At 39.8% G+C, this 27,419-nt stretch overlaps 1 protein-coding gene across 40 annotated transcripts in view; it reads right to left on the bottom strand.

Annotated features, from left to right (window-relative positions):
* Positions 1–4,313: 4,313 nt before the first annotated feature.
* Positions 4,314–27,419, bottom strand: part of ANK2 (ankyrin 2) — a 328,177-nt gene continuing 305,071 nt past the window's right edge. For 13 of the 40 annotated variants that reach the window (XM_072335041.1, XM_072335035.1, XM_072335029.1 and 10 more), the window contains 11 exons: positions 21,166–26,910; positions 19,669–19,743; positions 18,245–18,376; positions 17,621–17,767; positions 16,475–16,754; positions 14,870–15,134; positions 13,346–13,438; positions 12,816–12,899; positions 11,051–11,215; positions 9,101–9,283; positions 4,314–6,554 (listed from right to left, as the gene is read on the bottom strand). In XM_072335041.1, coding sequence (XP_072191142.1) covers positions 6,540–6,554; positions 9,101–9,283; positions 11,051–11,215; positions 12,816–12,899; positions 13,346–13,438; positions 14,870–15,134; positions 16,475–16,754; positions 17,621–17,767; positions 18,245–18,376; positions 19,669–19,743; positions 21,166–26,910 — 7,184 coding nt within the window. In that variant the 3' untranslated portion in view covers positions 4,314–6,539. Of the gene's footprint in view, positions 6,555–7,961; positions 8,054–9,100; positions 9,284–11,050; positions 11,216–12,815; positions 12,900–13,345; positions 13,439–14,869; positions 15,135–16,474; positions 16,755–17,620; positions 17,768–18,244; positions 18,377–19,668; positions 19,744–21,165; positions 26,911–27,419 lie in introns of all 40 variants that reach the window. The other 27 variants (XM_072335060.1, XM_072335047.1, XM_072335050.1 and 24 more) reach the window with 9 other exon arrangements.

Below are 27,419 nucleotides of genomic sequence, written 5' to 3'. Positions count from 1 at the left end.
TGTTTACTTGTTTGTTTGTGGTGTTTTTGTCATTGTTTTTTGTGTGTGTGATGTTGCATTTTGTTTCATTCAACTGATTAGTGCAGTCTGTAAAGGAGGTTCAGGTTGGATGTTAGGAAAAACTTCTCCAAAAGAGTGGTCAGGCAGTGGCATGGGCTGCTGAGGGGGGTGGTGGAGTCGTCATGCCTGGAGGTGATCGTGGAGATTAGGGACACAGTTAGCAGGCTGTGTTGGTGGATGGTTGGACTAGATGATCTTAGGAATCTTTTCCAACCTTTGTGATTCTATGGTTCTGAGTTGTTTTTGTCTGTTGCTGTGTTGTATCTTGAAATGTTTAATGCAAAATATAGGTGATCAGCAAATATTAGGCTGAGACTGACTCCATGTAGTTGCGTTATTTCAAGGAGTAATTATTCCTTAAAGATTTTGCATTCGTTTCTTTGTCTCTCTTCCTTTTTGCATTTCTGTTACTCCTACTTGGAGAGTTCAGACAGCCTCCTATAGGGTAGGGAGGACTGGGTATAGCCTGTATCTTCTGATATGAATGACTGAGGAAAAAAGAAGATTGGTATTGTATCAGCACGTAACTGTGGTGACCTCCTAAAGCAGGGCTCTATGGTTATTGCATTTATTTCTACAGCATCTTAAAACAGGCTTTAACTAACAGGCTGTCTCTAGTCTGACTGGAGGGTAGATCTGCTGTTGGAACACAAAAAATGAGAAAAGGAGGTGACGTGGTGTAGGGAACCTGCTTTGGCAGGGGGGGCTGGACTCGATGATCTCTAGAAGTCTCTTCCAACCCCTACAATTCTGTGATTCTGTGACATCCTGAGTCTCCCTAGTGCTGTGGGTTTTCCTTGCTCTGCTACTATTTCAGTTACTGAGGTTATTGCTTCCTTTCACTCTGTAGCAGCCAGTCAGTTGTCTCTGAGATATCTCTTCTTGTGTCCTCTTCAAAACTTCTGCTACTGTCCGTGACATAATCTTGCTATTTTCTGTTTCCATCTATAAAACTGGGAGGGGAAAGGTTACTTCTCCCTCATGCTCTGTCTTGGAGGGGCAATTGGAGCCAAGACCAGACCTTGATCATCGGGTGATGTTCCCCCCTCAGTCTTGGCTGAGCCTCCATTTTCACCTCGGCTCAATGGAGCCGTATTTAGCCAGTTGTGTGAGAGAAACAACTAAAGATGAAAATGTACCTGCAGTCTCTTCTAGGATGTGCAAGAGGGAGGTGTTATTTGGGGCCTGCATCTGCTGCTGTGAAGCACTGCTCTTGTGCTGGTAGCTGGACAATAGGCAGGCCTGGGGTATCTCTGTTACTCTGATCTTCCTTCTGTCAAATGCAGTGGCTGGGGTGGTTTTAGTGTAGTTTTTAACATGAACAAGCATTTTTCTGTAATGTTGTGGTCCCTGCGTCCTGTTGTATTGATGTTCATGCAGCATGGCCCAGCCTATTGCTACCTAGAGCCCTGCTTGCTGCTCACCAGCAAGGCACCTTCCTCCTCCTCCCCTCTATAAAATGGCCATAAAATCAGCAGGTGGGAGTGATAGTTGATGTGTGGGTCTGATTTTTCTGCTAGTGAGGGAGTTGTATTTTACCAGTTGGCATAGGCAGAGCATTAGAAAAGGAGTTGTCAGCACCTTATAGCCCACTTCCATTTAATTCATGTGAAATTATTGGCCCTGTCACATTAACAAAACTGAGGAAGATTACTTTCTGCTGCTCAGTTACTTATTTCTGAGGTCACCTGGATGATGCAGTGGCTTAGAGGTAGATATTGCCTTGTACTGCTCAAGCAGCTGAGCAGCATCTAGTTTCTTAAAGATGCATAGCTTGAAGGAGTTTCTGAGGTAATTATCTTTGTTTATTAGTACTTCTTGGTACCACTGACCATCCTTGTTGGCTCTTTATCTCTTAGGTACGTAGAATGTGATGCATTCTCTGGGAAGTCTCTTTAATACTACAAACATATTAGATCAGTAAAAGCCATTCTGTGGCAATACAGTTGAGGTGCTTTTGAGCCTACTGTGTGTTCTGATGTACCGCAGATGGTAGTAAATGCTGGTGCTGCTATCATTCCAATTAAGTTTGTTTGAATAGTGTGCCATTTCTAGACTTCATACACAGTAATTACACTGAGCATGGTGACAGCTATGTTTGGGTTCATGTAATGGTAACTGAGGTATTGATTTTTGTCAGTAGAGAAGTCATAGAATCATAGAATTACCCAGGTTGGAAAAGACCTTGAAGATCGTCAAGTCCAACCACAGCCTAACCATAGTGCCCTAACTCTGAATCCCTCTGCTAAATCGTATCCCTGTGTACCACATCCAAACGGCTCTTAAACACATCCAGGGATGGCAATTCAACCACCTCGCTGTAACTACCCTTTCTGTAAAGAAGTTCTTCCTAAAGTCAGCAGAAGATTCATTACTAAGAGGTAAGACTGACCAAGAGAGAAATTGATTTGATGGTACGGAACTGAAAAGCATTCAGATGGACAAAGGTGTCAGTCATAGAATTCAAAAAGCTCAGGGCTTCATTAGACACTCGGTGACCTGGAAATGTGTTAATTCTAATGGAGTAAATGACTTCAGGTTGGTGGTTGTTGTGTAGGTGTTTGTGTGTGGTGGTGGCTATATTCTGTCTGGTTGTTGCTGTGTGGGTGTGTTTGCAGTTCAGTTCTAGGTACAGCTCTGGTCTTCCTAGCCCTAAAGCATGTATGCAGAGTGAATGATATTCTTAGTATACTTGCAAAGTTGGCACATTGCTCTGTGTTCTGAATGTTGCTACAACTAGAGGCAGCTTGCTTCAGAGTGGTCAGAGGTGTTAAAATGTTCTAAGTATTTTAGAGTTGTAGATACAGAAATGAAGTCTTCCCTATTTCTTAAAGTGGAGAGAGAGGAGAGTAAGTTATCCAAATTGTTGCTGCCACTCAGCAGTCCATACAGGCACAAAGCCTGGCACTGGTCAGAATCCAAGTGGTTTCTACTTGGAAAGTGCTGATGCAGCAAAGCTAGAGCTGCTAAGGGTATAATTTAAAAGTACTTTAACAGTACTGGCCTACCTCTGTCCCCACTACTACCCATGCAGCCCCATGGTAACAGAGTGATGCAGGATGAGGCACAGAGCTGGGGCCACTTGTGTTCACGTGGACATGGAGTGGTGCATGGCTGCAGTCCATGCTAAAGCCCACCTGTGTTCACGTGTAGTGTCACCACTGCCTTTACATTGCTTGCGCAACTCATACGCTGTCTGATAGCTGTATGTGGAAGAAACAGAACTTTTTACATCTGATCTAGTTAGTGTATTTAATAGCCCTGCATGGAGAAATCCATTTTCATGTCTTGAAATAATGGCAGAACTCCAGTATTTGCCTGATCCCAAAGTAATGTTGTGGTGCTGTGATGCACTAAGTGTTGTGACAGGTTATGGTTTGCTTTTCAGCAGGAGGGGCTGGGAGCTGTGCTGTATATTTTGTCTTTTTTTTTTTTTTTTTTTTTTTCTCCTCCCCTTTTTCTTCCTGTTGCCTTTCACTGGAAAAAGAAAGGGAAAAAATGAAGTGGGGGGACAAAAAAAATCGAGTTAAAAGTCTGTGGATTAGGCATGTAACTAGAACTGTGAGCCTTTAAGGGCTTGCACAGAAGCTGCTTACATTGATGGTGTGTCTGGTGTGCGACTGTTAGTCGGAGGACTGAGCCAGCTGTTTTACTGGGAGTCTTGCATGCAGCATGTAAGTGAATTAATAGCAGGCAGGGCGCTGCAGCAGAGTGGGCTCCTCATAGAATCACAGAATCACAGAATTATAGGGATCTGCTGAGGGATCTGCTGCAAGCATGGAATTTAGTACAGATTTATAGTGTTTTGCTGCCCATTCAAAGACAACTGTTTCCCTTTATTTTCTGTGCAGTGCAAGGGTGGATGGCATGATAGAAATTCACCCTTCACATTTCTTCCTTCCCTTCGCTTGAGAGAGACTCTCACGGGTAGCAGCAAATACTTGTGGCCACTGGAAAAAGCAACTGGCTTATAACATAGTCTAGTTTGTATTTGAAGGAAGATCTTGCACAGATCTTGAAAAGAATTAACAATGATTTTAAAAATAATAATAATAAAAGAAAAACCAACAGCACAGCAACCTGTGCCTGATTCTTAATGGGGACTTTCACCCATTGCTGAACAGCAGAATTGAAAGGGTCATAAAGAGCTGGGTACAGAGGAATCCTATTCATGATAGTTCACTTGAGGTACCCAAATACATGCTGGTCCTTCTGTGCTACGTTGGCAGTAAAAGAGAATGAGCCGTTGTTGCTACATTTAACACTTGTGCATTTTTATTTAGTTAAATCAGCCATTGTACACATTGCAGCTATGTATTGTTAGTGTTGTATCTTTTTTAATTTTTAACTAATACATGCCCTCATAGATATATTCAATTAGTGTTATCACCATGGGAACAAGATGCTGATTCATCAACTTAAAATTCACTTCTTCTCACAGTATTCAAGTTCTTTGATAACACAGCAAAAAAATTAAAATAAGAGGTGAATAACCATTATGTTGTTACACAGAACATCATCTGCACCGCAAATAACACAACAGAAATGCATTTCTTTAGAGCCCCGTTCTTGAAGATCATCCTGTGCTTTGACAACAAGAAAGCCGTCGGTGTGTCCTGAAATGTTTCATCAAGGGTCTCATTCAGTTTGGCTGCCAAAACACTTTCCTTTTTCTGCCTGCCTGCCAAAAAGAAGCGTTATCGAGGCACCTCGGGTTGCTGTGCCTGCAGGAAGCCTCAGCTCCTGAGATGTGCTCCTGCTTTTGGCATCATTGTTTTAATGAGAAGTGCCCTTCCTTGTTCTGAGCGCTGAGTGAGTCATAAACCCAAACTATAATTGTAGAAGGCCGGGTATGCTTGGAAAAAGCATTACACTTAAAGGAGAGGATTTGTTTTTAATCTGTTCTTGAGTACGCTATTAAAAAAACAAATCAGACAGCTGTTTAAAAACCTTTAGTGTGTTTGCATGTGTCATATATGCTAAAACGCTGCAGAGTGCTCACCTCTAAATATTAAGGTATAGAATACCCAAAATGTCAGATCTTTATGTTCCCTTTTTTACAGTAGGAGTGCATACGTGCTATCATGATTTTTCAGAGGGTTGATTTAGAAATATATATCATATATAGGTAGGTAACAAAATACGAACAGAAACTGGCTTTTTTCAAGGATAGTGAGCACTTTCTCTTTAAAAAACACTTGATTGGGAGATAAAAACTGCTCGCTCAGGGCTTAGAGGGCTATAATAGGTTGACACAATTACAGGAGGGTTTGGTTTTGACCTTCAAATGCCACATGCATGTATCGGATAAGAGGCAATCTTGATTAAAACATGGTGAATTAATTATTCTTTTCGTATAGTGTCTTTCTCCCATAGTTATCTACAGTGCAGTGGCCAGCAGGACAATGTGGTTTGCTAAAGCAGTGATGAAAACAGGAAACTACTGTAGTTATAATTGTTTAATACACCCTGCCACATGTCCAGATCTAAAGGATTTTAATACCATATGCAAATGTGCCATAGATATAGCTGCTAGCAAGTTGGTTACCTAATTGGATATTTTTAATTGTTGTTTTTCTTTTCTGGAAATGTTGAAGTGGCTGCCCAAAGGTCTTAAAAGTATCGATGGCCACGGTCAGCTCTTACTTCATGAGAACAGCTGAATTTCCAGGTTTTTAGCCTGACTCTTAGAGCCTTTAACTATAATAATAGATCCCTAAACTGGAAGTCTTACGGATGCAGTAGATGTGCAGTGCTTCCTCCTCAGTCAGTGTTCGCAGTTGATCGTGTTAATGTTATTTTTTTTTGTTGTTCACCAGTGTCAACAAACCTTGTAATCCACGACGCTAATAGTATTCATAGGCAGTGTGTTTTCTGCAGTCTCATAAGTAAGTCCGAATACTCTTGCTATATACAGTTTACATGTTAACTCCCTTTTTTCATGATGCCTGTACATAGTCACTTGAAGAGGCCTGTAGATGAAGTTGGCTTGACAAATGCAGTTTCGTGAAGCTAGTGCAGAAGCAAAGGACCGGCAGAAAGTGGCGATGCTGACAAGGTCCCAGTACAGCACAAAGACGACAATTGGTGGATAAATCATCCCAAATGAAGGATGCTATCTTTGGTCACAAATTAGGGTAAAAATTAACAAAAAAACCCAAAATCAAATACAGGGGGGAAAAAATGAATTCACTGCATCTGCACAAGGAGAAATGGCAGTGTCTTCCAGTGATTATGTAGGTCGTAATGTCTAGAAAAGATGATTGCTGCATACTAGATGGACATGTTGTTGTTGAGGGGTAACAGCTTCTTATTTTGCATCTTGTTTCCAGTCCTCTTTGCAGAAGTGTCTAAGAAGCTGCTGAAGGTCATGCTGGAGGTCATCCTGTGGTAGTGCTTCTGGTGTGTCATCCAGCTCTTCTATGTGAACGTGTTTTCCATACCGATCCTTCATCACAGTCCTCTTCTGTGTGCTGGCTTTACTTAGTGTTGTCCTGAAGAGAGAATGAGAAAGCATTCATAGCCTAAAGTTTCTGAAGGCTTTAAAACACTCTCCTCTACAGCTAGAGGTTTAAGGGGTTGTTGTTGTTTAAAAGTGAAATGAGAGTAGTTTTGGCTGGCAGTTTAAGCTAAGGTCAGACATTCTTTATTCATTCTGAACAGAACACACGCCACAACTTCAACTGGCTTTCATAATGTAAGCAATCAATCTCTTCATGCTTATTAAGCATACAGTTATAGATGCTCAGCAAAAATGTGCTGTAACACCAGGACATGCAACACAAGACATTGACATAGGACCGCCCACCTCACTGTATTTAATATCTGCATACAGCGTTCTCCTATACTTGAGGTTCCTTCATTGTATTTTCAGCTTCTTCAGGTAATTTCATGAATACTTACTTCTGTGCAAGTCTTAAGTCAGTAAAACTGAGTTTGTGGCAATCTAGTGACTTACATTCTTTCATTGTTTACTCTCTTACCTCATTGGAACTAGCTTTGCTCTACTATAAATGACACTGAGCCTCTTCCAGATCTAGGCAAATGCAAGGGGTTGTCACCAGGCAGCTGGATGTCCCTGTTAGCCTTCACCAGAAGCCTGCTTTCTGATCAAAGCACTCTTGCCCAGCTGAGCTTTTTTTATTTTTTTTTTTAAATAAGACAGCTGATTCTTCTTAACTGATGTGTGTGAGAAAATAGTAAGTGTAAGTATAATTGTATGTTGATAGATATCTTCATACATCCTCTAATTAGTATTGATAGAGATAATTTGATAGTTTGAATATTGATTCGACTGCTATGAAAAGTGATTTGTGAAGCATCCTTAATGTGGCAAACTGTAAATTGCGCTGCTGTTTTCTATCACCTCCTGTGAAATCGATTAAGCAGTGATACTCCTTTGTACTGAGTCTAGCTGGGATGGAGGTAACGTTATTCACAGCAGCCTGCATGGTGCTGTGTTTTGGCACATGGAAGAAGTGAGTGTGGAATGTCTGTGTGTCCTGCAATATGATCACTGCTCAGCAACTGGCTGGATGTCAGCCTGCTTGTGAGAGGCAATGAATGCATTGCTTGGTTGTTCTTCTCCCCTTCCGTTGCTTATTACATTGTCCTTATTCAAGGTGTCCTGTGGAGAGCAGGTAAAGCAAGCAGTTGAGCTGTGCTTAGCTGACAGCCCTCCACATCCTTTTTTTCCTGAGCACTTTCAACTACTTGCAAGGCCTTCCTATTGCATGCTTCCCTTCTTGTAACAGAATGTTAGTAGTAATGTTTAGTAGCTTTGCAAATAGTCACATACTGTCAGTGGCTTCACTTCAGACGCTCACTTAAATCCACTTATGTTCAGAGTGAGTTTGTTAATTTTTTTTCTGGTAGCAGTTCACTGCCATGCCAAGCCAAACCTTTTAATAACTGATCCGTCCTCTTTCATGATCTCCTTCTCTACTAATGCAGGGAGCTGGATTTTAATTTGGTTGCCTGTGTAGCTCAAAGCCTCAAAAAACAAACTTCCAATTAAAACACAGACAGAAAGCTAGGACAGAAAACAACTGTTCTTCACGCTTGAGTACCTCATACAAACAAAGCTGAATGGTGAGCTCCTTACAACTCTTCCTCTGATGTACAGATTGGTAACAATTTCATATGTAGGATAGTTTCACTGTGCTGAGAATTTGACTGAAGTATGCCTTTAAACTTTCTTTCCAAGCTTGAAAATGTTCTAATCAGGGCCTTGGAGCACCACATCATCCTTTATATCTGCTTACAACAACTGATACAGCAACCTTTTACTGTTGCAGGAAATACTCTTTTATATGCTTTCCACCTGTCAGCCTGAGCTGCCTGCTCTGAGAGCTAGCAGTAAATAGGCAGGCATGCACAGAAATAGAGGGAGAATGGAAGAAGCAGGGAATTGAGTTCAGCAAAGTTTTTCACCAAGTATCTTGTTAATAATACTTCATAGAAAATAAAATTAAGAACTTAAAAGGCAGCATTTTTATTTCCTTTTGGCTGGGTGGGGGTTTTTCTCTGCCTCTTGCCCTTTTCCTGCACTATTCCTTTTCTATTACTGAAATGTCTAACCTGATCAGAAGAAGTACAAAAAGAGAAAAGGTGCTAATTAGCTCGGTAGCAATTTCTTCATGGACAGAAGTAGTAGGTTGTTGTGACACAGCAATTTCTTCAGAGTAGAATTAAGTGTCGGTTACCAAAACCAGCAACACAAGGGGTCATGTGTGAATGAACTTAAAGCTTTAACAGTAACCACACAAAAGATTTCTATCAATTTAAATCCTCCACGGATTGCTCTCATTTTTTATTTTTCTGGGAATCTTAAAATGTGTCACAGTTAATTCTGCACTGGTAGGCTCTACCCATAAATACCCTTTATATATAATCTTTTATATAAAATGGTTTTCATAACGTGGTCTAGTATAATAACAGGAGTTTATACTTAGTGGTTGAGTTTGATAATTGCACCAGCAAAACTCCAAGTGAAATAGTCTGGTCTGGTTTAATAGTTACATTGGAGAGGTATTCTTACCTCTTCAAAGTCCTCTTTGGCCGATGGAAGATCAGTAGCTAAGCTGGCATCCCCCAGGTGTTTCTCCATTCTCTCTCCTTGCACTACAGTAGTCTTTATGACTTTGCTGACCTTGCGGCCTTCCACTGGCTCAGACTGGAAATTGGAGGCACTGGGCAAAACACCAGGTTCAGACAAAGTCACCTGGAAGGTTAGGAAATTGATTAGGTTGGATATGATTTACATAACAGATGCTAGCTAGCTGAGCTTTTAGTTCAACCATTGTTTCTTAATGATTGCCATAGAAAACAGGAAATGGTTTACTTTCTACATTGTCATTGTACATTTTATTAGCTTTTTTTGTAACTCGGGAAATGACATTATAAATATGTACCTGTTCAGGCAGCAGGAACAGCCCTGAATAATTTGTTCTATTGGAAAACTTTATGCTAACGGGGTGAAAGCTGCTGTTGGAACCTGTACTAGGTTAAAGGTGCCTTCTACCACACTACAGGCTGCCGTACTGGCTTGTTTGTTCAGGGTGATTGGAATAACACCAAATAACAAGTGGTCCTCTTGCTGCAAGTCCTTGCTGTATTCACTCAGGTGACATCGGTCCATATAATAAAATTACCGTAATCCTCTGAGAGATGAGTAACACTTGTATAACCCAAGGAACTCACAGGAGCAGCAGAATGGAATTTCAGAATACCAGATGGAAGTGAAAAATATGATTTTTGTTTGGCAAAATATAAATTTAGTTTATACGGGCTCCAGAGGATGAGTCGTAGTTCTGCAGTATGGTAAGCTAACTAAAATAAATGACTTCTCCTGTTACTTTACTCCGAAGGAATCACCAATTCCCATGGAATTAATTCTGATGATTAATTCTGTTGGAAAAATAACACCTATCACATTCTTAGCTTTTCTAACGGTCATTTGTTAAATGTTGCTTTTAACTGCAGTACTGCTGAGATCAACCCTTTTTATTGGCTTCTGCCCCTCTTTCACTACCTTAAAGGTGCTACAATATGTGTCTACAGGGCTGCATGGTGATCTAAAGCAGGAGAAGATAAAAGTAACACTTTTGTTTAGCATCTTCAAACAAAGAATGTATCGATAACTTAAACCTAATGCAATAGGATAGTCATGGGGTGGCTTAGTTGCAGAAATCATGAGAGCATCAGATCATTTAATTTCAGTATTCACTAATTTCCTTATTAGACTAAGAGACGTAATAGTAAACATTTTCCCTTTATATGTCAACTTGGTATAAAACTGCTTTCTTTGAGATGAGCATTTCTCATAACTCATAGGATTTCTGTCTTGAGTTGTTTTCAAAGAAAACAATCCCCTTCCTCCGTCCTCTCCTTTTTCTTTTTTGGAGTAATTTCCATCTGCGAGAGAACTTCTCAAATAATCATCCAGAAGTGAAAGTTATTGCCATAATTAGCTCTGAACTTGTGTCCAGAGGAGGGCCACAAAAACGATCCCAAGAATGGAACAACTTCCCTACTAGGACAGGCTGAAAGAGCTGGGGCAGTTCAGCTTGGAGAATGCAGCTCTGGGGAGACCTGAGAGTGGCCTTTCAGCATCTAAAAGAGCTGAAAGAAGGAAGGGGACAAACTCCTTAGCAGAATCTGTGGTGCCAGGGAAAGTGAAACAGCTTCAAACTAAAAGAGGGGAGGTTTAGGCTGGATATGAGGAAGAAATGTTTTGCCGTGAGGGGGGTGAGGCAGTGGCACAGGTTGCCCAGAGAGGTGGTGGAAGCCCCATCCCTGGAGACACTCAAGGTCAAGCTGGAGGGGCTCTGAGCACCTGATGGAGATGTAGGTGTCTCTGGTCATTATAGGGCAGTTAGACTAGATGATTTGTAGATGTTCCTTCCAATGCAAAGGATTCTATGATTCTAAGTATGCTGTTAGAAGGTATACTGCACTTTTGTATGATAACAAGCAAAGTAGATCTCACCTCTGACTGTTCACTGCCACTCTTCAGCACAACTCGTTTTACAACTTTGGAATAGCCATCTCCTTCTTCAACTGTGACAGGTTTTTGTGGTGTTCCTTGCACAATGATGTCTTCTTTTTCTGTGCCATCTGGAGAAACATATCGCCGGATGATCTTTCTAGTGACCTGAAGGAATGAAATAGAACTTTGTCCCAAAAGAATTAACAGTAACAGATTGTTTCTTCTTATTCTCTAAACAGCATTCTCTACTCAAAAGGCATTTTTTCCTGCATCAGAAAACCTGCATTGGTGGGGTTCAGTGTTTTCAAGGCTTCAACACGCATACTCACAAATACCTACAATACAGCAGCACTTTGATGCATTGGCTTTACTTAGTTTACTGCTCAGCAAAGCTTCCATAAACTTCGCAAGTGAATTGAGGATACGTATACTGTTACAACAACGCATATTAGAAAGACTCACTTAAACAGTATAGAGTCTTAGAACATTGTTTACAATTGCACAACTGCTAAAAGTCATTTTCAAACTGGTTATTTTTCAAAAGTATTTTAATACTAATTAAAAGGCTTTTGAAGCTTAATGCTTGGCTATCAAGTACTCAGAACTGGTCATGTAATGTGGTAATTCAATAATAGTACTAATCGCTGCTCTGCGCCTAGTGACCTAGAATTAACCTACTTAAGTGACCTAATCTGGTGCTTAAGCTTTCTAGGCATTGGCAAGCCAAGCAAAGAGGAGCAGAAAAGAATTACAGGGTTGAAGATGAGATAAATTCCTCAGGAGGGTGGCTATGCATCTTTTGGCGGACATTGTCATATATTTTCCCCACCCCTTTTGACAAGATGGCGTTAAGCAGTTACATCCTGCTCTGCCCAACAGCTTATTTGAAGTGAAGATCAATCAGACTGTGTAAGAGGTGAAGATAATACTTGCCCTAACTCAGCCAGACCCAGCCAAAAGAACAGTCGAAGTACACTCACCCTTGCAGGATGTGCCTGGAAATATTTGTCTGGGGGAGGAGGGAGTGTGGCAGGTTGTTTTATTTTAAAATGATTTCAAACAGCTTCTAGAGATATACAGATATGTAGTGTGTCTATGACATTTTATTGGGAGACAGCAGAGGAAGTTTGCCATGTCCTAGACCAGTTGTCTAAGCACTGAACTGTCAGGTAAAGCAAGGAGGATAGAAATTCCTATTCCACTTCCATGCTGTGCAAACTTAAGTTTTATAAGCAAACTCTGAAAGTACTTATGAGGACATCATACAAATAATTTCTGTGTTCTCTGTGCCATAAAACTTAAACTGTATGTGCAGCTACACAAAACTGGGAACCTCTTTAGGCACAGTGGAGTGTGGATTTCAAGGGGCAAAAGTCTGAGTTTAGGTGACTTGTGGTTCTAGCCTTCCATTAGTTTCATTAATATGGGCGTACTTTAGGTCTTAGATAAAACTGTCTGGTTTTGTTGTTGTTGCAGTGGTTTGTTTGTTTGTTTTAATTAAAAAATCAACTTTTTCTCAGAAATTGAGGCCTAAATGGATTTCATTGGGAAAATTAATGTATGTCAAGTTATGAACTATAAAACAACAATCTTATAAATTGGAATAAATGTCCGTATCTTGGAATCCTTCATGAACTTCTCTTGTTGTCTTTGCTTAATTTTTCAAAATCATGGACCTTACCAAAAGAAAATTGGGAATGTCTGTGGACTTATTTACCCTTTTATAGGACAGTAAGAAGGTAGCAAGGGGTGTAACTGATAATACCTTCTTTACCACTGTGTGGCCATGTTCATCTGTGTATTGTTCTTCTGTGACTGTTTCTGGTGGCATTTCAGGCATACTATCGGCCTGTATGACAAAGAACAGACTTTAATGAAGCAATGCCTTACTGCATGTAACTTTCTTACGTAAGCCACTTTAAAATCAGAATTCAAAAGTTTAGAAATATTAGAAATTGTTATTCTGCAAATGAGTATCTGAAAACATGCAAAGAAAAGTTGCACCACAATAGTCAGGCAAGTACGTGTTAGTTAATGGTGTTGTAGATTGGGCTGAATAAAGTCTCTGTCTTCCTGCTGGAGTGTTTAATGGCATTTAGAGTTGAGTTAAGCTATTAGTATGGTCCTCTTTTCAAGAAAAGGTATTATAATGATTTATCTAATGATCATGCACTATTCTGGAGCATTTCAGCTTCAGTTGCAATACCAGGCCAGTGGTTGTTTCAGCATCACTCCTAAATGTATCACTACGACCTCAGTCACCATTGGCTCATGCAGTCATTTCACACTTAGTACCTGAATAATCACACGGCGGCGAATGACTCTGGTAGTTACCATCTCGTCCTCATCTGAGCTGGCTTCCAGCTCACCTAACTCCTCTGCTAACTCCTATTGGAAGCATGGAAACAGTGCTCTGTTGTATGCAGTTTTAACAGTATTCATAGGCTCTGTCTTGTTTGTATCTACAATCAGCTTCTGAAAATTTATGATTTTAGGATTTTGGCCTCTTAACTGTCTTTAACCTATGAAACACACAGGAACTGGAGGGAAGCTTTGCCATTTAACTATAAGCTAGCTATTCATTAGCATATTGAAAAGGATGAATTCCTATGGTACTAATTCTGCTTTTAATAATCTTGGTGCTTTTAAGGTTGCCAGAGGCAAGCCTGAAATATGTTTCATGACATGGCTGAGTTGAACTAGACTGTGCTACTACCACCACTTCTGGAATTCATATGTATTGCATACAGTTTCTGTATTGCACAGAAAATCATAGAAAAGCCTTTTAATCCTTCATCCTTAGAAGTACGTAGCACGGCATACAGACAGTAAGATGGAACAGGTTTAATTAGAAAACAATATATCAACAGTTCTGGCACCAGAGAGATCCAAGAAAAAATAGTAGGAAGTGTCCTGCACAGGAAAGAACTCAAAATTTAAATGAAGAGATCAAAAGGGAAAGAGACGCTGAAAAGAAATACTTGGGAAGCATGAAAAAACAGAAAAGCGAAAGTGAGAGAATAAATAAGAAGGTGCGAGAGGCAGTATAGACTTGGGGGAGAGTAAAGATTACTGTCGTGAATAAGTAGTACATTATGGTTGAGAATACATTTCTGCCCAAACCTGAAGCTGCCAAGTCATACAATTTCTCCACTCCTTTACTCCCTCTGGACTTCTCCTAACCAAATATGCAAGAATGTTCCTTCTTCTGCCACAGCCAAATGACCTACCTCAGATACCTCTTGTTTTTCTCTTTCATCCTCTGTCTCCTTACTACTTGCATGCTAAATAAACAGAGTTCTCAAGGTCTTTTCTTCCCAGTGCATCTTTAGTCTTCTTTAATGAACATCCTGCTGATCCTGCTGCCTTTTTTTTTTCCCATCTCACTAAGTTTACAACACTTTTCATGACTTTCTTCACGATGCTCTTGTCTTTCTTAAGCTTTTAATGTTATTACTTTATCTGTTTACATGTATTTTTCAGCCTTCGTTTCTATGTGTTTTATGTCTGCACCTGTTACAAGGTGTTACCACTTAATTCTTTCTTACATGCATGGACATAAATGCCACAGACCAAAGGGCAGGTGGGGGAAGCAGAATCTGAGTTACAGTCCAGATTTCAGGATTTTGGTTTTTCTTTTGTTTTCAAACCTCTATCCAAACAATTAAAGCTAGGTCTCATAACTAGAGAGGAAAGGGAAACAGCTCAGTTGCAGACAGGAATATTTGCAGACAGCCTGATTAATCTATCTTATGGAATGACCTAGACATAAAACTTGTGCTTCTATGTCAGTTATATTGAGGAAAAATTGGTATTTACCTTTTCTAAAGATTCTTCCTCATAGCCGCTTCCAAGCTTTTCTGGTTGTTCATCAGTTGACTCCACTATCACTAGACTAGTTCTCCTTGGAGAGAGGTCATCCTGATGGAGATGGAGCTCTTCAGGCTCTTGGATGATGGGAGAACCACCTCTCTGAGCAGATGATGGGGGTTGTGGGGATGTTTCTTCTCTCTCTTCCTTTGTTGCACTGAAGTGTGCAGATGTATCACTTGTTGCTGTCTGCTCTGTTCCTGGAGTTGTGACACTGCAAATTAAAGGTTTGAGGAAAATAACTGCAATGCAGTCCTTTCCAACTTCCACATCTATGCTCTGATTAAATACTGTTCTGCTATCTAGAAAGACTTAGAAATAACAGATTCTCTTTGGCAGTAAGTACAGACTGCACATATTAAAACATAACATACATGCAATATTTTTCTGACGTATGCAGGTGAATTGGGTCTTCAGATGTTAATTTAACTCATCTAATTGAGTTTCCTCACATAACTTTTGTCCCAGCTCTGCTGCCAGGGTGACCCCACTTCTAATTCATGCAGACTGCACAAATATTATCTATTTTGCTGCCTAGAATAATCTTTTGAGTCTGACTTCTCTCTTTTCATGTATGCTGCTAAAAGAAAGAAAAGAACTATATCAAAACTGGAGGATCTACAGCCTGAAAAGTAGAAAACCTGCAAAATTAAGTCTTCAATTTTTTTATTTTTTTTTTAACTTCTTAGAAAGCATGCAGCTACTAGCACTTTGCTTCTCCCTTAACTGAGGAAATCACTGTATCTTACTGAGTCCAGATTCCCTTTTCTATAACCAATACCATAAATCACAACTATGCAACAGTAATAGTAGCAGTGACAGAGTAACTTGAATATGTTGTGTTGTCTGGTTGTGTTGTCTGTCCCTGTCTGGGTTTCAACAATCCATTGCAGTCCCTAAGGTTGAGGAAACTGGGCTTGTTTAACTTAGAGAAGAGAAAGCTCTGGGGAGACCTCATTGCAGCCTTCCAGTACTTAAAGGAAGTGTTTAAACAGGAGGGGGAATGCCTGTTTACAAGGGTCAGTAGTGACAGGACAAGGGGGAATGGTTTTAAACTAAGACAGGGGAGGTTTAGGTTAGATATTAGGAGGAAGTTTTTCACACAGAGGGTGGTGGCACATTGGAACAGATTGCCCAGGGAGGTCATGGATGCCTCATCCCTGGAGGCATTCAAGGCCAGGCTGGATGTGGCTCTGGGCAGCCTGGTCTAATGGTTGGCAGCCCTCCATATGGCAGAGGGGGTTGAGACTAGATGATCATTATGGTCCTTTTCAACCCAGGCCATTCTATGATTCTAAATATAACTAACTCTCTTCTTTCAATGCATCAAGCTAGCTTATTTCTTCGTGGTCAATGCAAAGGACCAACTTTCTCTCCCAGTCCTTAAGGCTTCCTTCATATGGATCAAAAATGGAAACCTACAGAAGAAACTACTGAACTTGTGAGCAGAAGTGAAGGAAAATTCTAGTGAATCCAAATGTTGAAATCTTCAAATCACACAGAGAAGAGAGAACATATTCTACATAACATTCACTCTCATCTTTCAACACTTACAAATATTCACGTTGTGAAAGTGTTGTTTCTACCACATCTTGGGGTTTCCCTGAGAGTTCAGCTTCCACTTGTTCCTTGTGTGTTTGCCTTAGGAGCTCAGCCATTGATAGCTCTGCCTCACTCCTAGGAGTACTGTCCTGAAAAGGAGAATAACTGACAGATACATCTTCCTCAGAAACAATGGGAGGGTGTTCTGTTGGGTCACTGTCTTTGGATATTCTGTGGCGTTCTTCCGGTTTGAGTCTTGAACTGTACAGTTCTTCTTGCAGTACAGAAAACCCTTTAAAAAAAGAAACAAGAAATATCATTAGAAGTCTCTTTAGAGTACAGAAAGTCATTCTAATTCTCCACGTGCATCTAAAATCCCTGAAAATACTGAACTACCTGAGAGTTTTAGAAGTCTTGAGTGGCAGAGGGTATAACCTCTCTAAGCAGGAGAAGGATTATTGGATTACCATTAGAATTTCCCAACCATTAACCTTGACAGTAACAGGCAAAATAGAATCTACACAGATTTAAAATTAAAGTTAAAAATTGAAAAACAACTCTCTAATCCCACAGAAGTAGTAAAACAGCACGTTCATTTGTATCCAGCAGACAAGTAAAATACTGTTAGTGTCTGGGCTCTTGTTTTTCTTCACTAGTCACATTCGCTAGGAACCAACTGAACTCCAATGAATAGCTTGGTGGAAAGCATAGCTATTTGTACTGAATTTAAGAAGGCATGTAAGTTAACATTATTATTGTTTCTTTGGTGCATTGAACATAGAACTTTTAAACTCAAGTATCCCAACAGCATCATAGCAGAATTCCAAACAATATCTGGATAGCTGAATCCAAATCTTGGTGAAATCCTGACGTAACCTACTTAACTTATAAGAAAGCAACTGTATAAGCAAAAAAATAAACTGGACCCAAGTATTTGCGGTACTTTCTGATGATGTTCTTTCATTTCCTTTTAAGAATCAGCTGATGCAGAGATTTTATGCCTGGTAAAATAGTGACCTGCGTGATGTCATGCCTTCATTGACTCATGCTGTGATTTCAAAATTAGATTCTAGAGCTCAGTTAGGACAGTTAACAGATTATTCTAGTCAGATATCTCAGAACAGGATCAAAAGTCTGACTGTATCAGGAGATGTTTACCTTCACTATGGTCCAGTCCTATTGTTTGTTCAATTTCTGCATATGTGCGAGTGCCGTGGACCTGCATAGAGTCAATGCCACTGGTCTCCATTAAGTGAACAATATCCATTCGATTGATTTTTGTAAGACACTGAGTAAGACTTGTATCTGTGGGATTAGAATGACATCATATAGCTGAGTTAAGAATCTCATGTTTTCCATATGAAGTGCGTATTTAGGATACCAATTTGGAAAAATTTCTATGTAAAAATTTAAGTTTTACTGACAGGCTACATACAAACATTACCACTAATCCTGTTTCTTCTTTCAAAGTGCTTCAGTTACCCCAACTATTTTTTCTGTTTAAGAAAAAAGAAGACTCAATGTTTTTTCCATTCTTACTTTGCTGTAAGAGGTTCCATCTTGTTTTCCAAATAAACAGAATTAAACCATTTTTTCTAACTGAGAATCTTATGACATGTAAAACAGAGAAACTTTATAAAAAAGAAAGAAAATAAAGCCCAGTCTGCAGTCCTTATTTTTGTTGCTTAAATTTTACCCGTATTTTCCCTTTGTGATTTACAGCAGACATAGGTCACCTTGCATATAGGAGGCAGTAGATATACACTATAACTGATAATGAACCTGTTGCGTGTTTCCCATCCCTTTCAAGCCAATATTTGAGGAGGGCATGGCTCTGGTCTTGAAGTGAATTAGGATTTTCAATCCTGATTTGGTGAATTTGCTCTTCTGTGAAATCCAGTTCTCTTGCTAACTCTGAAAAAGAAATCCTTTTCTGTGAAAATGTATTTTATTTTTCCCACTTTACCTTACATCTCTTTTACAGCTGTCAGCAACAAAGTTGATTACAGAGTTTTCTGAAACCAATTTCTCTTAACTTCTATGTTAATGATGTTAAACAAGATGTTCAAGACAAAGATAATGTATTATGCTTAGAAGTGAGTGGTCTGTGGGAGCTTTACTTTTTTGCATGTACCATTCTGAGTTCTCAGAGTTCTCACAACACTACTGGCCAAACCATGACGCAGCGCTATGCTCACCGGTTTCATGTCCCCTAAAATATTTCACGTTTTGGAAACTTTGATCAAAGTCTAGTGAAAGAATTCATTTGAAGTAGTGGCATTTTTTAAGGGCTAGATTAAAGCATGATCATACTTTCCCCTGGACTTATTTCATCAAAAGAAAAGTAAAATGCTATCTTTATAACTTAGCACAGGCTCATGCAGCAGTCCAGGCTTGTCACCCCTCTTCTAGCCCCAAAGGAATGTTTGACACAGTCAACTTTACCATAATCAATCTTCATCATAACTCAAAACAGGAATATTTGTGCAGGCATATTACTTTGCCCCTTCCAAAATCCTATAAAACATTAGCAACTATTTTGATGAGCATCCTTTCCCCCCCCCCCCCCCCTCCTAATTTTGTTTTCAGGACTGTGTAGTCTTTATATTAAAGAATATTTTGTAGGATTGCACAGTTTAACACAGCATGGAAACTCCTATACAGCTCTTTCTTTGTAAACAATCTGGGTCACTTTTTGGTGATATAGATCTACAGTTCATCTTCTGTTCTCTCACTTTTCCCCAGTAGTACTAACACGCTATCTTGAAGTGACTTAAAACACAGCCCTTTTCTCCCCTTTTCCCTCAGTGTATTTTCACAGAAAATAAGCTGATGTAACTATTCCCTGTAGTGGTCTTCTGCCTCAGGATTTTCAAAACACTGATGATGTTTATTCATTTATCTTTTAGCCACTTTATCTTTTAAGAGTTGTTGCACTATGCAAGAAAGTGTAGAGTAACATCTGCCAATTCTTTGTCACTTTCTCATCCTATGTGTTTTATCTCTGGAGATGCCTTAGCTCTGCATCTTACAAGTTCTTACTTAATAGGCTGAAGGAATCTTGGTAACCAGTAGACAGACCATCTGGCTCCTATAAGCTACCAAAATATTTCTATGGAATGGCTTTAGATAATCATCTAGAAGAAAAATGAAAATACTGAGGAATGCTTGCCTTGTTTCTCTCTAGAATAGATCATATGTTTTACCTGTCCAACTGAATCCAAGGTGATCAGCAATGTGGGCCAGTCTTTCCTCGGTCCGTTCCCGATCATCCTGTTGATCTAAAGTTCAAAGAGAACAGCCACAAGTTGTCTTTTACAAATTAAAAAGCAATTTTTTATAGGTGATAAACCAAAGGAGGGAAGGATTTTTTTTCTTCTGACTGCTCTAGTCTAAATGTGGAGGGGCTGCTACAACTGGGTCATTAAATTAAGGTCTATAAATCTCCAGCCTTCTTGTGTGATTTTTTTCCAAAGGTATGGAACTATCTAGAGTTTTTTATTTGAAAATCAGACTTTCATGTAAAAAATAAGGACTGAAATACCTACTGCACCTATTTTTATCCAAGCATTTTATTCTAACAATTAAGTTGAAGACTTTAACTAGGCCAACAGCCATAATATTCCATGTCTCCTTAGTAAATGCCAAGGCTGGAAAATTCATCTGGACCGGTGCTTTGAATTGTGATGGTTTTTTTTTTGTTTTTTTTTTGTTTGTTTGTTTGTTTTTTTTTGTTTGTTTTGGTTTTTTTTTTGTGGCAGGGAAAAATCTGTTCAAAGTGTCCACTTAACATTTCATACTATGGTTTGTGTTTGTAAATTACTTACTTAAATGTCTTTGACTCTTTCAAATAGACAGTGATACAAATACTTAAAACGAAGGCAAGGAAAAATCAGATGCTTAATCACCAGCCTTTATTTCAGTAACGGTGACACTTGACTATTTCTCCCATTCCCAAAGCTACTTTGAGAATGCCAGAATTTGAGTTTTGATTTTCCCTGAACACACTGATGGATTTCAAAATACCCCATTCAGAAAATAACTTAAAAGTTAATGAAATATGCGCTTTTCATTTTAGCTACTGGATTTCTATATCACGGCTACCCAACGGCAGTACAAGTAAAAACCAAACTCCTGACAACTTGTACTGAAGTTATTAATGACATGCAGAATTTCTGTGAGAGAGGGTCAAAAATAAAACAAGAAAATCTTGATTATTCTAATTTTCCCTAGATTTCTTTGGGTAAAAAATTCAAAAGAAAGTGGATTTGTCATCCTAGTTTCAATCAATGCCCAAATTTTCATTATTAATAACAGTTGGTCAGAAAAGAGCCAGGGAAAGCCAAAAGTCAAAGTATACATGACCAAAATGTTGGTTTAATGGTAAATATGTGTCTTTCGAAGTGTTTTTATTTATTAAAATAACACTTCCCATAAGCATTCATGACTTGCAATCTTGAGATTATTTCACAAACAAGAAAAATACAGACACAACACAAAATAACAAACACAGCTTATAAGGGGTAAAACAAACAAACAAAAGCACAACTAACCATCAAAAGCTTAAAAGAAAATGCCACATACTTTACACACATTTGTACAAACTTACAGATACACACACACACACCAAAGAAAACAAAAAAACCAAAAAGTTTTAATTTATGACATGCGTCGCACAGGGAATCCCAGTCGTTGGCAAATACCTTCAGTATGGTCATGGATATTGTCATCAGGTATACGTTCAATCTGAGTCTCTACAGACTCATCCCAAATAGGTCTGGTGTCAAAGATGTCTTCAGGAACTGACTGCTGAGTCTCAATGGATGGCACGTTTTCAATAACTGAAACTTCTAGGGCACTACTGCTTTCGTCATCTGAAACTAATTCTTGTTCTCTTTCTGATTGTGTAAGTCTTTCCACTAACTTAGAAGCTTCATCACTAATTTCTTCAAAGAATTCTATGGAGTTTTTATACATGTCAAAAAAATGATCCTTACTTTCTTTTGTAGGACTAAAAGCACTGTGGGAGGCTGTAGTGCTCCTGCTTTTAACTGGTACCCGTGATGAAAATACCTTGGGTCTTGCTGTTGTTGCCTCATCTGAGTCTAGCTCGACCTTTAACTCTCTCTCCCTCTCCCAGGTCTCTGCTTCTGCCTCTGCATAACTCCTAGCTTTTATAGAACGTTTGGTCTTTGGGTCCATGGCAATACTTGCATCAGATTCAGATTTACTTCGGCTATCTTGTTTTGTAGGTAGTTTGCTTGTCATGTCAAGAGCTTTGGATGACTCTAGCTTGTGGACGGATGTGTCTATGGATGTGTATTGTTGTTCAGCTCTTTGGAAAGCTGATTTGACAGGAATTTTAGACTTTGGTTTTGTTTGGTCATCTTTTCCTTCGCACTGCAGACTGTCTAGGAAGCCATCAGTGGGAAGGTTCTCATTTTCTGATTGTTGCAATGATTGTGATGCAGCAGCAGCTGTTCTTACAGGGATTTTGGATTTGCTTTCACAAGAAGGCACTCTCTCCATTAAAGCAGTAGGGATTTCTATCACAGATCTCTGTTCCTCTGGTGAAGAGTCTGGGGACTCATCATCCTTTTCAGAACAAACAAATCTAGTGACTTTGGAAAATTCTAACTCATCTTCTACCATGGACTGCTCAGGAGAGATGGGGAAAGGCACCTGACTGCTATCAACTATGTCAGTCTCCACTACGAAGAGGGATTCAGCTTCAGAGGCAGCAGTTTCATTCTTTGGTGATTTTGAAGAAGCTGAAATACCCATTTTAATTGGAATTCTGGATTTAAGCTCTGCTTTTGCAGTGCCTATGCTGACACCTTCACCAGTCATTTCTTCTGATTTATCGCAAGGCTCAGATGGAGAGGGCGAACGATTCAGTGTATCCTCTCCTTGTATATCCAGGTCCTCTGATTCTGAAAGTGGAAATGGATCTGGTGAGCTCTCCAGCTTAGAAGATTCCGCCTCTGCTGCTTCCTTCATTTCCTCACATAAAGAAACTTCTTCCTGAGGCTGCTGCCCCATTTGGAAGAAATGAAAACTTTCATCTGGATAGTTTCTTTTGGTCATGTCAATAGCTCCACTTCTAGTCATTTCAAACAACTTTCCTTCCTGAAAAAGAAAAGGATTTTGTTCACTAAGTGGTGTCCCTTCTTCAGTGGGTGTTCTGGCTGGTGTTGTATCAGGTGTTGTGCCTTGTGATCGCCTGTCTACCATCAACCCAAATATCTTTTGTTCCTCTTCTTTTACCCGAGCTTCAAAAGCTTCATCATCTTCACGTATGTCACTCCACGTGTCAGAATCTACGTCAGTTTTGGTAATAACAACTTGACTGATAAATTTCTCTGTTTCTTCTCTTATATCTTTAAGGTCAGATTCAGCTAACTTTGTGGAATCTGATGCTGAAGACCCTGGTGAGATTTTCTGAAATACGTCCTCTGTTTTAAGTTCTGTTTCCATATCTACTTCCTCTGAAGATTGATACTCACTATCTGTGCCTCTACTAAGCAAAGCTTTGCCACTCTGTTCTTTTGTTTCTTCAACAGAATAGTCTTCCCTAGATAACAAGCTTTGGCTAGTTCCTACCTTACTTTCACCACCATCAGTAAAAAAATGTTCAGAAGACACGTTTTCATAAGGGCTTACTATATGAGGAGCTCTGCTTTCAGCAGCATCCACTATACGACGTTCAAGTTCCACTGTTTCAGTGGCAAGGGATGAATACTCTGACAAGGGTTCCTCAGCACAAATATCTCTCAGAGGTGTTTCAAAATCTGCATCTACTTTTGCAAGATCAGATTGTTCAATTGAATCATCTTCAGTCAGTTTGCCGGCTTGTGGTACAGAAAACCCAGTGGTACCGTGTCCACAAGAACCATCATCTACTTTCTCAGACACCATTCCCTTAGCAGTGAGAGCTGTGTGTGTTAAAAGAACGGTGCTTTTGATCCCGTTTTCATTGGTATCATCTTGGTGTAGCAGTGAAGACTCAATGTGAACTTCTTTCTGAGAACAGTCACCAATGGAATGACACAGAGTACCCTCACATTCTGTCACTGGGGCATTAGGACTAACCATCTCACTGTCATCGGTACTATCACATTTTGATTCCTCAGTTTCTGCTGATACACAGCCATCAGAATGACAAATGCCTGATTTTCTCATGGAAGCCTTACAGCTGCCTCCAAGGATACACGGCTCATCTTTGTCATCTTCTGCTGGTTTGTCCTGTTCTGCTGTAACTGCACCTATCCTGGAAGAACACTGTTTTGAATTAATGGGTTGAAAACCTGCTTCTTCAGGGCTAGAACTGGAGTCAATACTAGATGGTAATGGTGAAGGTGGTTGTACTCTGATCACAGGTTCCATTAAGAGACCTGAATCGGCTTCTTTTTTAAGCTGGGTCAATTCTGGCTCACTTTCTGAAGAGGAAGAACTTTTTCTAGATTCAGCTGAAGACATCACCACTGTGGGTATATCTTTTTCTTCTACAGGTTTTGACTTTGGTTCTTCAGTTTCACATGCAACTTCTGAGTCAGCAACTAGAGAATATTCATCTTGCTTACAATCCTTTTTGTAATCTCGCTTCTGCTTTGCTTCTTGCTCTAATTCATCAAACGTTTTGACTTTGGTCACCATTTTAAACATCTCCTCTTCAGGGGTAAATCTTTTCTTTGGTTCACTTTCTGATTCATCATCTGGTTCTTCACTGACTTCAGGGATCACGGCTGACTTTGGTATATTTGACAGTGCCTGTGAGTCTGCTGTTTTAGGTGTGATTTCATAGCTAATTTCTTCAGAACTGGGAGTTTCGGGTGAAAGAGGGCTTTTCCCTGAACTCTCCATGAGAGATGTTTGCTCTAGACTGTCATCATCAGCACTTCCCTCAGGGTCACGGAGAATCCTGGAGCGCACTGCTGCCAGCTCTGGGCAAGTTTCTCCTTTGCCAAGAATAGCCTGAAGAGGACCCTGCCCCAAAATACCAGTTTTCACTTTTTGTTCTACAGGACTACTTTCAAGGGAATCACGGCAAGGAGATTCTTTCATAGGACTGGGCTCCAAAGAATCAGGCGTTTTATGTGACGAATTATCTTCTAGCACTGGGCTTGCTTCCAGTGAGTCTTTATGACTTATAGCCAAAGAGTCATCTGCAACTGGGCTAAAGCTTTCACTATCATGGCTAGCAAGTGAAAGTTCCAATTTTTGGGGACTTCTAACCACAACACGGCGTTCACAGGTTATATCTTTCTCTTTCTCTAAAGCAGTGTCATGTGTTTCAGAAGACTTAGTTAAATGTGGAGTGGTTCTGGTTTCTTTATCCCTGCTAATATCTTTCATAGTGGAAGCTGAGCTACTTTCTTTAAGCTTATCAGCCTCTTCTTCAGAGGCTGTAGGTACAAGCTCTTCTGATACATGGTCAGAATGAGACTCACTAGTCTCAGTAATACCTTTTTCCTTTTCCTTTGGTGAGAGTTCCTTCGGAGAACATGTTTCTGCTGTTGTGTGTACTCTAGCTGTTCTTTCTGCTTCTTCAATTTGCCCATCAGTTTTCTTTGGTGAGAAAGACAGGCTTTCAGGGCTTGTTTCTGGAGTTTCTGCCAGACCCTCGTGTTTGTAACTTTCCTCAGAACTGATCTGAGGAGTTCCATCGAGCAGGCTACCTGGAGAATCAGCCACACCTTCATGCTTAAGGCTCTCTGAGCTCCCATCAAAAGCAGCACTTTGCAGAGAAAGAGCAGGAAGGAATCCATCTTTTACATACTCAGCAGGGAAAGCAACATTGAAGGGACTGGTCAGTACTTGCTCCAAGTTAAGCTCACCTTCCTCTGTCACTGAAAGATGTCGGAACTGTTGGTAGTTGTCATTATCCTCAAGTTCTTCTTTAATGACGTCAGAAAAATCTGTTGAGGTTTTCCTGTCAGGGCTGATCTGAAAGTCTGTATCGCCTTGGTCATCAGAAGTCTTGCCCTTTACAACTGCTGCATCTTTGGTACTTTTGTCAGCAAGTACTGGAGTGGGAGGTTCAGCTGCTGGTTTTTTGCTGCTCTGCTGTTTTACTTGGTCTTTGCCTGCACTTTTCTTGGTAGTATCAACAGTGGACACTTGCGTTCTTCCTTTCTTTGGCTGTGGCTCTTTCTCTGCTTTTAATACTGTGCTCTGCTTGTCCTTCTGTTTGTCTGTCTTGTGGCTTAATACGCGCTTTGTTTCACTTTGTGAAGAAATTGTTTTTCTCCGTGTTGTTTCCTTCTCAGGGGGTTGTTGCTTTTGTTTGACAGACTTGTGCTCAAACAGTCCAGAAACATTCTTGGATGGGTCTTGACCTGACTGGAAGGCTTTCATCAGCTCACGAACTGACATGGTCTCTTCCAGTCTTTCTGTCTTAGAAGAAGGTGAAACAGGAGGCTGTGCTTTGTGTGCAACTGGTTTTTTGACAGGTACTGTTTTTTTAGATGCCTTTTCAGCAGTGCCTTCTCTTGTTTGAATTCTGACAGGTAGTTTTGAGCGTATTTTTTGTTCATCTTCCACTCGTTTCTGAAGAGCTTTAACCTTATCTTTTATTGAGCCAATAGGAGTTTCCTCTATGACAGGGGATACAGCTTTAGCCTCAGGAGCAGCTCCTGGTGTTAAGCCATGTTCCTCATTTGTTGGCTCATCTGAACTGGTCTTCACTAGTCCTGGTTGTTTTTCACTGCTGTGCATCTTGCCTTCCTTTTGTTTGTGCTTGTCTTTTAACTTCGTTCTGACTGGCTTTTTAATTTCTAAGGCTGGCTTATGTTGTTCTTGTGGACTTTGTGTTTCGGTTGGTGGAGACTCTCGTCCTTCTTTTTCAGAGTCTCTGCTTATTACTACAGCTTCAAATCTCTCTTCTACTATGTCTTCTTGTAAAGCTTGTGGCTGTACCTCATGAAGAGAAACATATTTATTTAAATCCTCAGTAAGGTAATCTACCATTCCTGTCATGTCTTTCTTTTCTATCTCTGTTGTCTCTTTGTCTGTTCTAACTTCTACACAGATTGGTTCAGTGACTTCTACAGGAGCATTTCTTCTGGCCTCTTCAATTTCTTCATCACTGACAATGACCCATTCTTCTTCTACAAATTCTTGTCTGGAAAGAGACTTTTGCAAAGCACGTTCTTCTCTAGTATATGATCCACCTCTAAGAATTTCATTCACTTTTTCTAAGTCTTCTTTCACCCTTTCAACTATCTCAAAAGGCTCTCCTGGCTCCTCTTCAGTGGCTTTTCCAAGATCTTTCACTTTAATAGAGCCTGATTTATCAGAAGGGTCAGTTGTCAAGATGGCAGTCATTTTGATCAAATCTTGTTTCATCTCAGAAACTTCAGACAGTAAGTCTGGACTGGCTAGTACAGGGACTTCATTAACCAGGTGGCTTTTCAGGATAGATGTTTCTGTAGATTCTGTCTCATCATCTTTGATGCGAATGAAAAACATTGAAAGTAAAATGGAAATCAAAAATAGAGATTGGAAAACGTAATCAGGACTAAAAATGACAGTCTTTGGTTGCAGTGGTAGGAAGATCTACAAAATGGGCCGGGAATGGTGGATCCACAAGATTTGAGGGTACAAGAGCAAAGCAAAGCTAACGGGAATAAAAACAAAACAAAACCCAAACAAAACAAAACTGAAAAGGAAAATGGCAGGAAATAACTTGCTTAACTTTACCAATATAGCACAGCCACACATACATTACCAAAGCTGGAACAAACAAAATCAGGACACCATTCAAGAAAAGAATAAAATAAAACCAACCGCTAACAACAAAACTTAAAATTCAAAACAGAAGAAACACAGTGAAGTTACACAAAGATAGGCATCTCAAGATTGTTCAGATGTTACAAATCAATGTTCAAATAAAAATAAACAAGAAAAGAGGGGGAAAGTATTAGAACTGATTGAAAGTCGATTTCCTCTAAGAGAA

This window comes from Excalfactoria chinensis, chromosome 4 (genome assembly GCF_039878825.1).
Source record: "Excalfactoria chinensis isolate bCotChi1 chromosome 4, bCotChi1.hap2, whole genome shotgun sequence".
Taxonomy (NCBI): domain Eukaryota; kingdom Metazoa; phylum Chordata; class Aves; order Galliformes; family Phasianidae; genus Excalfactoria; species Excalfactoria chinensis.
This window is presented reverse-complemented; position numbering and strand designations above follow the sequence as displayed.